The 18,226-nt window shown below is 35.7% G+C and overlaps 1 protein-coding gene across 1 annotated transcript in view; it reads right to left on the reverse strand.

Annotated features, from left to right (window-relative positions):
- The window catches only part of tulp4a (TUB like protein 4a), a 130,390-nt gene that overhangs the window by 56,270 nt on the left and 55,894 nt on the right, over positions 1 to 18,226 (reverse strand). Inside the window, exons 5-6 of the mRNA XM_039747780.1 lie at positions 16,717 to 16,897; positions 1,683 to 1,817 (exon numbers count right to left, since the gene is read on the reverse strand). Coding sequence (XP_039603714.1) covers positions 1,683 to 1,817; positions 16,717 to 16,897 — 316 coding nt within the window. The remainder of the gene's footprint in view (positions 1 to 1,682; positions 1,818 to 16,716; positions 16,898 to 18,226) is intronic.

Here is an 18,226-nt window from a genome sequence, read left to right on the forward strand (position 1 = left end):
AAGTTAGGGGAGCTATGAAAAGGATGAAAAATGTAAAGGCCGTTGGTCCAGATGTCAAACCTGTGTAAGCATGGACGTATTTAGGAGAGATAGTAGTGAAGTTTTTAACCAGATTGTTTAATGGAATTTTGGAAAGTGAGAGGATGCCTGAGGAGTGGAGAAGTGTACTGGTGCTGATATTTAAGAATATTTAAGAATAAGGGGGATGTGCAGAACTGTAGTTACTACAGAGGAATAAAATTGATGAGCATGAAGTTATGGGAAAGAGTAGTGGAAGCTAGGTTAAGAAGTGAGGTGATGATTAGTGAGCAGCGGTATGGTTTCATGCCAAGAAAGAGCACCACAGATGCGATGTTTGCTCTGAGGAGGTTGATGGGAGAAGTATAGAGAAGGCCAGAAAGAATTGCATTGCGTCTTTGTGGGCCTGGAGAAAGCATATATAACAAGAGTACCTCGAGAGGAATTGTGGTATTGTATGAGGAAGTCGGGAGTGGCAGAGAACTATGTAAGAGCTGCACAGGATATGTGCGAGGTCTGTGGTAGGAGTGATGGATGCATTCACATTGGAGGTGGGATTACATCAGGGATCGCCTCTGAGCCCTTTCTTATTTGCAATGGTGATGGACAGATTGACAGACAAGATTAGACCGGATTCCCTGTGGGCTATGATGTTTGCTGATGGCATTGTGATCTGTAGCGAGAGTAGGGAGCAGGTTGAGGAGACCCTGAAGAGGTGGAGATATGCGCTGGAGAGGAGAGGAATGAAGGTTAGTAGGAATAAGACAGAAAACATGTATAAATGACAGGTGGATGAATACTTGGTATCAACAGTACAAAGCAATGGGGATTGTGGAAGAGAGATGAAAAAACGAATGCAGGCAGGGTGGAATGGGTAGAGAAGAGTGTCAGGAGTAATTTGTGACAGACGGGTATCAGCAAGAGTGAAAGGGAAGGTGTACAGGATGGTAGTGAGACCAGCTATGTTATTTGGGTTGGAGATGGTGGCACTGATCAGAAAGCAGGAGTAAGAGCTGGAGGTGGCAGAGTTAAAGATGCTAAAATTTGCGCTGGGTGTAACGAGGATGGATAGGATTAGAAATGAGTACATAGAGGGTCAGCTCAGGTTAGACGGTTTGGAGACAAAAATCAGAGAGGTGAGTTTGTGTTGGTTTGGCATGTGCAGAGGAGAGATGTTGGGTATATTGGGAGAAGGATGTTAAGGATAGAGCTGCCAGGCAAAAGGCAAAGAGAAAGGCCTAAGAGGAGGTTTACGGATGTGGTGAGAGAGGACATGCAGGTTTTGGGTGTAACACAGCAAGATGCAGAGAACAGGAAGACATGGAAAAAGATGATCTGCTGTGGCAACCCCTAACGGGAGCAGCCAAAAGAAGAAGATGGGATCTATAGTATTTGTGATTGAAGAGACTTGTTTGATTCCCATATTATAACAGTTCTATTGTAATGCATATTTTGGAGCAAATATACAAAAAATCATTAATTTTATTTACTCATTTATTAATTAATTATATTCATGAAAATCTGGTAATGAAAATGTTTATTAATTCATTAACTACTTATTTCATTACAAAACGTTAGATAACGTACATATAAATACATAATACATTATAAATCAATTGTGGCACTTTTTGTTAATGTTTATAAACATACTTTCCACTACTTACCCTTTAGTCCTGAGTGGATAACATAAGGAGACAAGTCATCATAATTGTTCATTAAACTAATGTCCCCTGAAGTGAAGCTGACAGTCAGCAGAGGTTTTATGCTCTGTATTGGAATTGGATAAACGGTTGGACCATCTGGTGAAGACATACAGAATTTCACTGTTAATAATAGTAAGCATTCTTCTATTGCAATAATGAATGAAATGTGGGAAAAATGCTTACATTTTTGGGAAAACAACTAAGCTGTATATTTATTAATGAATACCTTTCCAGTTGATTAAGACTGAATGAGATTATGCCCTGAATGTTCCTTGAAGAAGGAACAGTCATTTCTGCAAGTACTGATAAAATTACCTTCTTGTGTGGTTCTTTGTAACGTGAAGTATATTACCAAAAACAAAGAATATACTGTAACTTGAAAATACTTGTAACTAAACTCCCTTTTTGTAACACAGAACTATCAGAATGATGTATATAACTATCAGAATGATGTATATAGCAGCTAATACTCTGGCTGATGAAGATCATTTACTGGAAATAATTAAAAATTGCAATAATGGAACAGTGGTTACTGAACAACTGAATTCTGGTTAAGCACTTGCTCTTTAACAATTTAGATACAAAGTGCTTTTGAAGGCCCAGTTATACTTCGGTGTAGGCAGAGGATACAGACCCTTGACTTTTTATAGTTCAAGCACTCAATGCACAAGACTGCCTGGTAGCAGAATCCCTTGGCTTTTCCTCTTAAGTTTTTTCTTTGCCCTTACATATCATTCTCGCAAACATTTTTATCTCTGTCTGCACAAACTTTCATCTTTGCCCAGAGTCTAGGTGATTTCTCACTATGATTTTGTGTACATTTGCTTATCTATGTGTGTTTTCTCGAAAGAACCCATGTTTTCTTCTCAAAACATGCGCATTTTGCCGGTCACATCAATCAGGCTGTTACACCTTCAACAGACCTTATTTAAGATGGCAACATCCTGCTCTAAGCATCTTACTGTAGCTTTTAAGATAACAAAAACTTGTGCTTTGTTACTTTGACCATTAGCTTTTTTACCTGCTCTCCCTAACTTTTTTTAGGTTGGCTATTTGCCTTTAATTTTGGTTTGTTTGTTTTGTTGTTGTCTTTTTGTCTTAAACCTTTTTCTGGTATTTTTGACTGCTCTTTAGCTTACTCCTCTTCTCTCCCGTTTCACTGGTTTTTTGTTCTTTAAGGATATATCTTTAAATTCTTTCAGTCAAACCAACAATTCACTAAAACAGGATAGCTTCCTCAGTTTAGGGTTACAGGAAGGAAATGGTTATCCGGGAAATAACCTGTATGGACACTTGGTTTCTCATTTTGGGCTCTTTTTGAGTCACCAAACAACCCAATATGCAAGTCTCTGTGATGAGACAGAAAACTGAAGGAAAGGAAAAAAAAAAAAAAAAAAAAAACAAAACACAAATTGGAAAGAAATGCACACACCATGCTGGCAACACCCAACCTGTGATTTAAAGGCAGAACTCTACAACAATAAGACTGCAGTAGCATTAACAACTGAGCCACTCTGCTGCCCTAGTCCCAATTCAACTTCTATCAGAACATATTAGCTTTAAAAGAAAAAAGAAACACTGAGAACTGACAATGAGAAAAAAAAAACATTAAAAAAGGGACAGAATATACAGGTGCTGGTCATAAAATTAGAATATCAGTTGATTTATTTCTTTAATTCCATTCAAAAAGTGAAACTTGTATATTAGATTCATTCATTACACACAAACTGATGTATTTCAAATGTTTATTTCTTTTAAATTTGATGATTATAACTGACAACTAATGAAAGTCCCAAATTCAGTATCTCAGAAAATTAGAATATTGTGAAAAGGTTCAATATTGAAGACACCTGGTGCCACAATCTAATCAGCTAATTAATTCAAAACACCTGCAAAAGCCTTTAAATGGTCTCTCAGTCCAGTTCTGTAGGCTACACAATCATGAGGAAGACTGCTGACTTGACAGTTGTCCAAGACGACCATTGACACCTTGCACAAAGGAGGGCAAGACACCCAAAGGTCATTGCTAAAGAGGCTGGCTGTTCACAGAGCTCTGTGTCCAAGCACATTAATAGATAGGCGAAGGGAAGGACAAGATGTGGTAGAAAAAAAAGTGTACAAGCAATAGGGATAACCGCACCCCGGAGAGGTTTGTGAAACAAAACCCATTCAAAACTGTGGGAGAGATTCACAAAGAGTGGAGTGCAGCTGGAGTCAGTGCTTCAAGAACCACCACGCACAGATGTATGTAAGACATGGGTTTCAGCTGTCACATTCCTTGTGTCAAGCCACTCTTGAACAAGAGAAAGCGTCAGAAGCATCTCGCCTAAAGACAAAACTGCTGCTGAGTGGTCCAAAGTTATGTTCTCTGATGAAAGTAAATTTTGCATTTCCTTTGGAAATCAAGGTCCCAGAGTCTGGAGGAAGAGAGGAGAGGCACAGAATCCACGTTTCTTGAGGTCCAGTGTAAAGTTTCCAGAGTCAGTGATGGTTTGGGGTGCCATGTCATCTGTTGGTGTTGGTCCATTGTGTTTTCTGAGGTCCAAGGTCAACGCAGCTGTCTACCAGGAAGTTTTAGAGCACTTAATGCTTCCTGCTGCTGACGAACTTTATGGAGATGCAGATTTCATTTTCCAACAGGACCTGGCATCTGCACACAGTGCCAAAGCTACCAGTACCTGGTTTAAGGACCATGGTATTCCTGTTCTTGATTGGCCAGCAAACTCGCCTGACCTTAACTCCATAAAAAAATCTATGGTATATTGTGAAGAGGAAGATGCAATACGTCAGACCCAACAATTCAGAAAAGCTGAAGGCCACTATCAGAGCAACATGGGCTCTCATAACACCTGAGAAGTGCCACAGACTGATTGACTCCATGCCACGCCACACTGTTGCAGTAATCCAGGCCAAAGGAGCCCCAACTAAATATTGAGTGCTGTACATGCTCATACTTTTCATGTTCATACCTTTTAGTTGGCCAACATTTCTAAAAATCCTTTTTTTGCATTGGTCTTAATTGATATTCTAATTTTCCGAGATACTGAATTTGGGACTTTAGTTGTCAGTTATAATCATCAAAATTAAAAGAAATAAACATTTGAAATACATCAGTCTGTGAGTAATGAATGAATCTAATATACAAGTTTCACTTTTTGAATGGAATTACTGAAATAAATCAACTTTGTCATGATATTCTAAGTTTATGACCAGCACCTGTAGAATGACTGTCCTTTTTAAAATCTGTCTTAATTTAACAGATAGAGCATTGAGCATTTTAAATACTTTCTCCAGCACCTTTGCATGGGTATTTTAAAAAATGATGGGCTTATATACTATTCAAAAAAAATTAAAGGAACACTTTGAAAACACAACAGATCTCAATGGGAAAAAAAAAATCATGCTAGATATCCATAATGATACGGACTGGGTAATGTGCTAGGAATGAAAGGATGCCACATCGTTTGATGGAAATTAAAATTATCAATATACAGAGGGCTGAATTCACAGACACCCCGAAAATCAAAGTGAAAAAATGAGGCGGCAGACAAGTCCATTTTGCCAAAATTTCATTGCAACAATTTAAAATCATACTACTTGTATGGCCCCCATGTGATTGTATGCATGCCTGACAATGTCATGGCATCCTCCTAATGAGACAATGGATGGTGTCCTGGGGGGGGATCTCCTCCCAGATCTGGACCAGGACATCACTGAGCTCCTGAACAGTCTGAGGTGCAACCTGGCGGTGTTGGATGGACTAAAACATAATGTACCAGAGATGTTCTATTGGATTTAGGTCAGGCGAGCGTGGGGGCCATTTATCTGTTCTCATCCTCTTAGATCCGAGTGCTGCATTTGACACCATTGATCATAATATTCTTAGAAATTGCCTTAGTCAATGGGTGGGCCTCTCTGGCAGTGTCTTAAATTGGTTTGAATCCTACCTGGCAGGTAGAAAATTCTTTGTGAGTTGTGGTAATCAAATCTCAAAGACACATGATATCCGATATGGTGTTCCACAAGGCTCTATCCTGGGTCCGCTGCTTTTCTCAATCTATATGCTTCCGTTAGGTCAGATTATCTCAGGTTACAACGTGAGTTACCACAGCTATGCTGATGACACACAGCTGTACTTATCTATAGCACCTGATGACTCCGACTCTTTCGATACACTAACACAATGTCTTACTGGTATTTCTGAATGCATGAATAGTAATTTTCTCAAACTAAATAAAGAGAAAACTGAAATTTTAGTAATTGGCAATAATGGATTCAGTGAGGTTATCAGAAATAAACTTGATGCACTAGGATTAAGAGTTAAGACGGAAGTAAAAAATTTAGGGTAACGTTGACTGTAATCTGAATTTTAAATCGCATATTCATCAGACCACTAGGACAGCATTTTTCACTTAAGAAACATAGCTAAAGTTAGACCTCTTATATCATTGAAAGATGCGGAGAAATTAATTCACGCTTTTGTTTTCAGTAGACTAGATTACTGTAACGCACTCCTCTCAGGACTACCCAAGAAAGACATAAATCGTTTGCAACGAGTGCAGAATGCAGCTGCTAGAATCCTAACAGGGAAAATAAAATCCAAACACATTTCTCCAGTTTTGATGTCACTACACTGGTTGCCTGTGTATGTCATTCAGGATTGACTTTAAAATACTGCTTATGGTTTATAAAGCCTTAAATAATCTCGCTCCATCTTATATATCGGAATGCCTGACACGCTTATATTCCAAATTGTAACCTTAGATCTTGAAATGAGTGTCTCCTTATAATTCCAAAAGCTAAACTTAAAAGAAGTGGTGAGGCGGCCTTCTGCTGTTATGCACCTAAAATCTGGAATAGCCTGCCAATAGGAATTCGCCAGGCAAATACAGCAGAGCACTTTAAAAAACTGCTGAAAACACATTACTTTAACATGGCCTTTTTATAACTTCACTTTAACTTAATACTGATACTCTGTATGTTCAATTCTTCATAATAACTATTCACAGTGTCTGTGTGTCAGAACCCTTTTTTGGTGCGTTAGTATGCATCGTGATACAACGCAGAGCTATAGCGCATCTGTATTCTGTTTCTTTTGTACTCCAGGGCATGCAGAGGAGAGAATGGTAAAGAGCAGTAAGTTCGGCGCTATATGCAATCATCAGACACTCCCCATCTGCCCGTTGTTTTGTTATACTTTTACACCAACTTATGTTCTTGTGTTTGAGCATGCTCAAACGGGCATGTATGCATGTTAGTATGCATCGTGGTACACTGCAGAGCTATAGCGCATCTTTAGTGAAAACAGCCGTGTCAGATGGAGTTTTATGGATTGATTCTGAACGCGACTGAGAGAATGAAAAGTGAATAAAAAAAAAAAAAAAGCTAAACTTTACAAGGATCATAAATTGCACCGGCTGTTACAGACTGAAATCAAATGTATGCTTTTATTCTAAAACAGTAAGACTAAGAGCAGTTTATGTCTCAAAACAGAGGGGCGCAGGATCGAACTCGTGACCTAAACCACGGAAGCAGTTACAATAAACTGCTGTCAATGTCTCATGTTAAGGCGGCTTTTTGTTTCTGCAGTTATATTTTTGAATAAAAGCGCAATTGTGTTATTCTTCTGAAAATGTTTCTTTGCTATTTGGACTTCAGGCTTCATACATTATATAGTTTATGCCTACATTTTGTCATCTACTACTAGAATATAAAAAACGTTTCTGTTTTAACAATGTGTTGACACAGATTACTGTAGAAACGGAACAGACATGAAATGCGTGTGTTCCAAACAACGATCTATTATTTCCACTCTAAAACTCCACTTCACTCCCAAATACTCAATCAAGGCATAAGCTGAGAGAAGTTTGTGCACGTTCTAAATTGGTGGGGGGATGGAATAGCCGGCTGCTCCAAGCTTCTCTTTATCAGCACATTTAGAAGACAAAGGGCGCTGGCGGAGAGGTGTGAAGGGATTTAAGAAGCGATTTAAGGTGGGACGGAATTACGAGTTTTTTCGTAGGCTCTGGTAATTGTAGTGTTAAAGCCTTGCCTCACATCTATTAGTTACAATTAAGTGAATCTAAAGCGGTTACAGATTGAACCTTGAAAGCTGCAGTTTTGAGTCTAGTAAGTGCCCATATGTGGCTCATTATAACAAAATTCAGACAAACAGACTGATGCTTAGCAGTTCTTTAAAACTTATTAATATTAAATGTTGCAGAACCAGATGCTGTGTAAGTCGCAGTAATAAGACTGAAACTTTACCACTGATTTAACAGTTTTTGCCAAGATCTTAATCACAGATTCCACATGCTCAAAGTGGAATTTTTTTTGGAGGAAAAATAATAATCTGTTTATGAATGCTAAGAATTCAGAGGTAGGTTTTATGCATATTCCTTATCAATTGTTAGAATTAAGTTAGTTATTTGTACTTTCATCTACCAATAATTTCATAATAACCAGGCCAAATATTAATCTTTAAAATACTGTAAATGTGTAATACTGGCATGTTAAATGTTGAATTAATCAATCAGATCTCATATCCTTTTATTTAAACATTATACGTAGAAAGCATTTTTACAGGTCTTTACACATCATCAGAAATTAACTTGTGTTTGGTTTAGTCCACCTTTAAGAAAAACATTAAGGCTATAATATGTCTATATAAAATAACAATACTAATAAAAGTGCACTGGAGGGAAGATTAGACAAGTTCAGGTTAACCCATTCTTTTCTTTGTATTATAATCTGCTTGCAAAAGAAAAATAGAACTAAAACAAGTATGTAAAACAAAAGTATCCAATTTAGGCAGAACTGAATGTAAATTTAGAAATTGTTTTAAATGACTAAATGCAGGGACCACTACCTCAAACAGCAATATCACAGTTACCTTAATACCAAACAATTTAAACTTTAATCTTTTTTTTTTTTTTTAAACTACAGAAGGCATAAATATAATTTGCATATTTAAAACATCCCTGCTCCATCTTGAGTTTCCGATAACCGATCGTTAATTTCTAATTTGAGCTACTTTGTATCTGTCATAAAATTACTTGATAATCAGTTACATTCCTCATTACGGACATTCTTGGAAATGTAATGAATTTTAATGTCACTGATTGCACATAAATAATAATCAAGGCAATTTTAAACCAAAAATTACTTCTGAAATGTATTCAACAAGACTAAACCTCAAAGGGTGTTAATCACCAAGTTATTCATTTAAAATAATGATAACCACACTTAATTTTCTTTTATATTTAACATGCTAATCAACCACTGTTGTAATCTAATCATAATGTCACAGAATTAGCTGTTGTCTATAAGTAAAGGCATGGCAGTTACTACAAAAACATAAAAAACAAAAAATGTCATTAAGAAACAAAAGAATTATTAGTGTAATGTGAGTATCAAAAGATTAAATCAGCAGAACTATGGTCTTTTCTTAAAAACTATAGTTATAATCTTGCAAGAGAAAAATACACTTTTAGCGTATATGTGTGTGTATGTGCATATACATATACATATATATATGTATATGTATATATGTATATGTATACACATATATACATATATATATATATATATATATATACATACACACACACACACACACACATATATATATATATATATATATATATATATATATATACATATATATATATATATATATATATATATATATACATATATATATACATATATATATATATATATATATATATATATATATATATATATATATATATATATATATATATATACATATATATATATATATATATATATATACATATATATATATATATATACATATATATATATATATACATATATATATATATATACATATATATATATATACACATATATATATACATATATATATATATATATATATATATATATATATATATATATATATATATATATATATATATATATATATATATATATATATATACATATATATATATATATATATACATATATATATATATATATATATATATATATATATATATATATATAAATATATATATATATATATATATATATATATATATATATATATATATATATATATATATATATATATATATATATATATATATATATATATATATATATATATATATATATATATATATATATATATATATATATATATATATATATACTGTAATATTATATAATATATGTATATATAAATTCAAACATTATAATATATGCATTGTTGAATTAGTAAATTCCAAGATAATTCAAGATGTTATAATTTAAACAAATGCTTTAAAGCTGTTTTTATAACAACATGCTTTTAAAATTTTGTTTTTCAGAGATTTTATATTTGCCATTGTAAGAAATGTATCTTCATCACTAAATAATAATATTTAATGGATGAGTGAAATTATATTTGCCAACATACCATTCAAATATATGATAAATTGTATGTGTTTTCACTGTGTTCGTCAAATGTTAAGGTCATGAATATTAGTTGGCCTTCAAAAACCAAAGAATTGACACAAATTTAGCATTGGCAAATTCATATTCAGCATGTCTCTTCCCTGTGTGCCTGTATATGTTGTCAATCCAGAGAGCCATGCTTTGTATGTCAAAACATCAGTACACTATATAAATTTTATTTTCATATTAACAAATGGAGCAGTTCATTTCATCACCAGTGTACACAAGTCAAACAGCCATTTCAGCTGAAACTTGTCTTGATATTTACTTGCTACAATTGTTATTAGAACTGATGGTGATACAGTTTCCCCCCATATTCCACAGTCCTACGTGCATAATTCCGGATGTGTGCAATGGTTAAAAAATGGATGGATGCTTAAACAGACATCTGTTGACGTCCATTCAGAGAACGAATGCTAAGCCTCTGCTCCTTAAATGGGACTTTATACATTATGATATTAAAAGCGATTAATCTTGACATAACACGGCTCAGGTTTAGATCAGGCAGACCGTTCCTCCCAATCACACCCTTCCAGGTTTCACTGTCTTTGCTAACATGAGCATTAAAGTCCCACAGTATTCCCCAGTGGGAGCAGCTTCCAGGACTCCTCCCAAAACACAGACAAGAAGTCACATGGCGGCAACCCTCTAGTCAATGGCAGTACACTCTAATGCTTGGGGATGAGGTGCTGCTTCAAGCGCAGGTGTTTAAGTATCTTGGGATCTTGTTTACAAGTGAGGGAAGAAGGGAATAGGAGATCAACGTGCACATCAGAGCAGCATCCACAGTCATGCAGACAATTTACTGGTCAATCTATATCCCTAATCTCACCTATTGTCATGAGCTCTGCATAATGACAAAAAGAACTGAGTGACCTTCACAGGGCATCTGGGTTCTGCCTACCAGATAGCACAGAAAGCACAGACATCCAGGAAGAGCTCAAAGTAGAGCTGCTGATCCTTTGCATCAAAAGCAGCCAGTTGAGGAAGTTCAAATATCTGATTAGGATGACTCTTGGATGCCACCCTGGGAAGGTGTTTTGGGCATGTCCAACCGAGAGGAGTCCTCCGGGCAGACCCAGGAAAAGCTGGAGAGAGTATATTTCTCATCTGGCCTGGGAACACTTTGGTACCCATCGGACGAATTGGAGGAAGTAGTATGGAAAAAGGCATGTCTGGTCATTTTTGCTTAGACTACAGCCCTTGTGATCCAGACCCAGTTAAGTATCAGATGATAAGTGGATGGATGGATAAACGCACCACGAGTTATAAAAATAACAACGAACATTTCCATAAAGAGATAAAAGTGGAAATAAAAAGATTTTTTTTCATTGTATTAAATGATTGGCATGATTAAGGCAATCACATGATAAAATTATCTTATCCCTAACAAAAAGGTTTTCTAGACATAGCATTTGCTGGATTTCTTTTCAAAATGTGTTAATACAATGTTGTAGCATTGCAAGCCAATTTCATTTGAATACTAGAACAGTCTAGATGAGAACAGATAATTCAACCCAAAAAAGCATGCCAGTCCTGTCCACTAAGTTTTAATCATTCCTCATAACTCATACCCTGCAGCCCTGGAATTAGCCAACTCAATCTTATCTGTACTCTTTCTAGTGCCTCTATATCTTTTTTTGTAGCCTGGAATCTAAAACTGTACACAGTATTTCAGATGAGATCTAACCAGTGCTTTAAAAAGTTTAAGCATAACCTTGTTTGACTTGTACTCTACACAACATGCTATATAACCTAGCATTCTGTTAGCTTTCTTAATGGCTTATGAATACTGCCTGGCAGTTGATAGTGATGAGTCCACTATGACTCCTAAATCCTTCTCATAAGGTATACTTTCTTTTCTCAGATATCTCAGTGTGTATTGAAACCTAGCATTGTTACTTGCTATGTGTAATATTTTACATTTACTTGCATTGTGTGCTATTCATGTCCATCTATATTGATTCAACAGATTCTAGATTATCTGCCTTTCCACCTAGCTTAGTATCATCTGCAAATTTAACCAGCTTATTATTTATATTCATTTTCAAATGAATTCGAATGAATACTACAGTCGTCTGCTGGGTTTAAACAACTGGCTGAGAGGCTTCTGCGAGACTCAGGACATCGGGTTTATTGACAACTGGGATCTTTTTTGGGAAAGGCCGCGCTTCTTCAAGCGGGATGGACTGCATCCGAATAGATTTGGCCCGGGTCCTCTCCGAAAACATCGCTAAGGTAATTCGTCTATCTTGACTGTCTACTTCTACTTTTAACCCCTTCCGTAATGCTACTGCTTTGATAGGACATAATGGCTTAACACAGTCTTCTGTTAAAGTGCACAACATTAATAATCTAATAACAAATCTTAATGCACGTAAAAAAATCTAGGCAGTGCGGCATAAACACCAATAATTTAATTGTAATTACTACTTCAGATCAACAATGCATTAAACTATAAAACGGATTGTAGATTACATAAAAAATACACACAGATCGGCGTTAACAAAAATAACTTAATTTTTGTTTCGAATACCAATAACACGCATAAAATTCAGCTCTGCCCTTCAGAAACATTAAATATGGCACTATTAAATGTTAGAGCTTTAACTAACAAGACATTTTTTATAAACGATCTTATTAGTGATAGAAACATTGATTTTATTGCACTAAATGAAACATGGCTTAACTCAATGGCGGCTGTTTTAATCGAATCTGCGCCTCCGGATTACAGTTTTACTCGTGCAGACCGCCAGGGGAAAAAGGGGGCGGATTGGCAAACATTTACTCGAGCGATTAAAATGTAAAGATGTTAGTTTTGGTAAATTTAAGTCCTTTGAGTATCTCGCCGTTGTTATTCATGGAGATTCTCACGTTCTAGTATTATCCGTGTATAGACCTCCTAAATATAACGCTCTTTCTTGAGGAATTCTCTGACTTAATGTCAATTTTAATTACAAACTATGACACACTCTTAATAGTCGGCGACTTTAACTTTCATATCGACAATCAGTGTGACCAAAAGTAAAGGAATTCATGAACCTCCTGGACTCTTTTGATTTGAGACAGCTCGTTAATCAGCCTACACATAAAGCAGGTCATACGTTAGACTTAGTGATTACTAAAGGACTTAAAGTTGATATAAAGCAGGTCATTGATATTGGTCTATCAGACCATTTCCTTCTACTATTTAATATAGAAATAAAGATAGAAAACACTCATGAGAAGCATTTTGTTAAAAAACGCTTCTTTGACTCATCAGCAGCTTTAAAACTTACAAACATTCTAAGCAATCAGTCCGTTTATAGTGCCAACTATAATAGCGAGGATAATGTAAATAGTAAAGTGGAAAACTTTAATTCTAAAGTAAGAACTGCTGTTGACATAGTTGCACCTGAAAAGACAGTTAAAAAATCTTCTAGTATTGTTATTCCATGGAAGACCCAAAGAGTGTCTGATTTAAAAAAAACATGTCGTAGAGCTGAGCGTAAATGGAGGAAAACTAAACTAACTATCCATTATGAGATATTGAAGGTTAAAATAACAGAATACAATAACACAGTCCGTCTTGAGAGGCGCTGCTATTTCTCTAATATTATAAATAACAATGCTAGTAATCCCAGAGTCTTATTTTCTACAATTGATCGTCTGTTAAACCCAGGTAACACAAAGGAATGCCCCAGAATACTTCCAGTGAAACCTGTGAGAACATTGCTGTATTTTTCAATCAAAAAATTAATGATATTAGAGATAACATAGTATATCTCCCCAACACTGCAGAACCTCCAAAGCCCCGGTACTCCATTATAAACAAATTAAATGCTTTCACCAGGATAGATTTACCTGAATTACATAGTATAATCTCTCAACTGAAACCCTCCACCTGCCCTTGACCCAATACCAACAAGGTTTTTCAAAGAAATATCAGGCGCTAATTGACAATATTCTGACATAGTAATTTGTCATTAGATACGGGGTCTTCCAGACTGTCTTAAGACTGCTGTAGTTAAACCCCTGCTCAAGAAAATAATCTTGACCCTCTGCCTTTGAAAATTTTAGACCCATCTCTAACCTGCCCTTCTTAAGTAAAATTCTAGAGAAGGCAGTCATTATGCAGTTAAATGACCACCTCAATAAACATGCTATTCTTGATAAATTTCAGTCAGGCTTCAGAACAAATCACAGCACAGAAACTGCACTCGTTAAAAGTAGTAAATGACTTGGGGTAAATGCAGACAGAGGCCATTTATCTGTTCTCATCCTCTTAGATCTGAGTGCTGCATTTGACACCATTGATCACAATATTCTTAGAAATCGCCTTAGTCAATGGGTGGGCCTCTCTGGCAGTGTCTTAAATTGGTTTGAATCCTACCTGGCAGGAGAAAATTCTTTGTGAGTTGTGGTAATCACATCTCAAAGACACATGATATCCATATGGTGTTCCACAAGGCTCTATCCTGGGTCCGCTGCTTTTCTCAATCTACATGCTTCCGTTAGGTCAGATTATCTCAGGTTACAACGTGAGCTACCACAGCTATGCTGATGACACACAGCTGTACTTATCAATAGCACCTGATGACTCCGACTCTTTCGATTCACTAACACAATGTCTTACTGGTATTTCTGAATGGATGAATAGTAATTTTCTCAAACTAAATAAAGAGAAAACTGAAATTTTAGTAATTGGCAATAATGGATTCAATGAGGTTATCAGAAATAAACTTGATGCATTAGGATTAAAAGTTAAGACGGAAGTAAAAAACTTAGGGGTAACTGTTGACTGTAATCTGAATTTTAAATGCATATTCATCAGACCACTAGGACAGCATTTTTCACTTAAGAAACATAGCAAAGTTAGACCTCTTATATCATTGAAAGATGCTGAGAAATTAATTCACGCTTTTGTTTTCAGTAGACTAGATTACTGTAACGCACTCCTCTCAGGACTACCCAAAAAAGACATAAATCATTTGCAACAGTGCAGAATGCAGCTGCTAGAATCCTAACTAGGAAAAGAAAATCCAACACATTTCTCCAGTTTTGATGTCACTACACTGGTTGCCTGTGTCATTCAGGATTGACTTTAAAATACTGCTTATGGTTTATAAAGCCTTAAATAATCTCGCTCCATCTTATATATCGGAATGCCTGACACCTTATATTCCAAATCGTAACCTTAGATCTTCAAATGAGTGTCTCCTTATAATTCCAAAAGCTAAACTTAAAAGAAGTGGTGAGGGGGCCTTCTGCTGTTATGCACCTAAAATCTGGAATAGCCTGCCAATAGGAATTCGCCAGGCAAATACAGTAGAGCACTTTAAAACACTGCTGAAAACACATTACTTTAACATGGCCTTTTATAACTTCACTTTAACTTAATCCTGATACTCTGTATGTTCAATTCATCATAATAACTATTCATGTGGCTCTAAAATCCATACTGACCCCTACTCTCTTTCTGTTTCTTTTCCGGTTTCTTTGTGGTGGCGGCCTGCCACCACCACCTACTCAAAGCATCATGATGCTCCAACATTGATGGACTGAAAGCCAGAAGTCTACGTGACCATCATCATCAAGTCCTTCCATGAAAACCCTAAATACAAAGAGGACTGTTTGATTTATGTTAGGTAGATTGCCCAGAGGGGACTGGGCGGTCTCTTGGTCTGGAATCCCTACAGATTTTATTGTTTTTTCTGTCCACCCTGGCCATCGGACCTTACTTATTCTATGTTAATTAATGTTGACTTATGTTTATTTTTTATTGTGTCTTCTATTTTTCTATTCTTCATTTTCTAAAGCACTTTGAGCTACATTTTTTGTATGAAAATGTGCTATATAAATAAATGTTGATTGATATATATATATAGATATATATATATAAATACTTAAAGAATCTCTTTGGGTCCTCTTTTGTCTGATTTTGGATGGTAAATGACCTTATGTTAAGTACAGAAGCCTTACATGTTCAATTAGAAAAAGAAGATAAACAAATTGCCATTTACAGAAAATAGGCTTGTTAGTGTAACAGCAAAAGTTATCTGTTTTACCTGAAAATGTGTTAGCCTTGTTTGCATCTTCTTGATAAACATCTCATGAACTCCTGATATATTTGTAGCTTTTCTAAAGGTTTATACAGTTTTTTATTTGTTTATATGTGTAATACAGTGTTAGTTTTGGTAAGAAACAAGTACCGTATAATTAATAAGAATTGGTATTGAAATATGCTGATCCAGTAAAACATGCTATCAGTGTTCAGTATCAGGCATAAAAAAAGCTTGATCAGAGCATCCATAATTAGAAAAGTATAACTGGTTAATATTTTATTGCCTTGCTGTTTCCTACAACAGCACATTTCCAGACAATCTAGTTGGTGTATTTATTTATATACTAAATAAACACATGTATAGGTAATGTATATATCCGAGTAATGAATATATTTGTAAACAAACTATATTAGAAAAATATACTAATAAAGTGAAAATGAAAACAAACTAAGAATTTCACTGCAAGTAAATTAAGGAGGTACCCTGAGGAGGCGAGTAGTCATCAGAATCTGTATCACTTTCACTGCTGTCCTCCACGAGAAAGCTAGGGTAGTTCCAGGACATGCTGATAATTCCATCAGATTCGTGAAGAAGCACATGGGCAAGCATGCGTCCATGGCAGTCCATCACAATCACTTGACCATCTGCTGTCCCAAATAGCACCTGAAATGAATAAAAGAATGACTGAAAATCAACTAAGACTATCACAGGCTAGACTCACATATTCGCCAACATTCTGGGCCAGGTAAGAATAATCAACCTAACAAATATCTTACTCACAGTGATAATCTGTAAACTGCACATCAACTGGAGCAGAAATAGCACATACCATTACACCATGCACTACCAAAGTGAAATATTCCATAAGATAATACACAAAAACAAACTATGTATGTGTAGTAGAGCAGTACTGACAAAATATTCATAGAAACAAAAATACATATTCAAGCAATACACAACTGTCGCAATCAGGGGTTGATCTCATTAATGGTGCTTCGTAATATTTAAAAAAGTGGGTAAAATTAGTCCAGCTGTTTTATGACTCACATTTACAATCTCACATTGTTTTAGTACAAGTGACAAAGAAAAAAAAACCTGAAAACTCCTGGGGCCTCATGTATAAACGGTGCGTACGCACAGAAATGTTGCGTAAGAACTTTTCCACGTTCAAATCGCGATGTATAAAACCTACACTTGGCGTAAAGCCACGCACTTTTCCACGGTACCTCATGCCTTGTCGTACGCAAGTTCTCCGCTCGGTTTTGCAGACTGGCGGCACCCAGCGTCAAAGCAATGCTACTGTTCCTGTGTGATTACTCCTTATTTTCATGACGCGGCTTTATAAATACACCGAAACTAACCGCATATTGTTTATTAGTGTAACGCATCTGATTGTAATTAACTTGTAACAATATAATGGTCCAGAGAACAGCCATAGTATTCCAAATACCATAACTGCTTTAGCGTTGTTACTCTCACTGCACCTTCCTCTTCTTATTTTTCTTCTTCTTCTTTCAGCTCCTCCCGTTAGGAGTTGCCACAGCTGATCATCTTTTTCCACATTACTCTCACTGCACGACTCGGAGTATTTATATCACTGTATCTGAGTGTGAATCACAGCAGCAACTGATCGGAAACAGAATTATCAGTATACAGCTTTAAGGACACGCTGTCTCAGCCACTGCAAAACGTTTTAAAGCATTTCCTGTACGGACCTCGCGGTTCAGAAACAGTTTCATCCCAAGAACTTTAAATGCACTCAATCAATTGCACCTTGTAGAACTGTTTGTACTTATAAATACAATCACCCCACTGTTAACTTGCACTAATTATAATATCGCACAACCTGAGCCACTTTATAAAGCGCGTATTTACATATGATGACGATATCATTTTTAAGATGAAATGCAGCAAAATAGGTTTATTAAATTATACAGATAAAACTTTAACTTCATTTAAATAATCTATATTCTTCACTGGTACTCGTTAAGG

The sequence above is a fragment of the Polypterus senegalus genome, chromosome 3 (genome assembly GCF_016835505.1).
Source record: "Polypterus senegalus isolate Bchr_013 chromosome 3, ASM1683550v1, whole genome shotgun sequence".
In the NCBI taxonomy this organism is placed as follows: Eukaryota; Metazoa; Chordata; class Cladistia; order Polypteriformes; family Polypteridae; genus Polypterus; species Polypterus senegalus.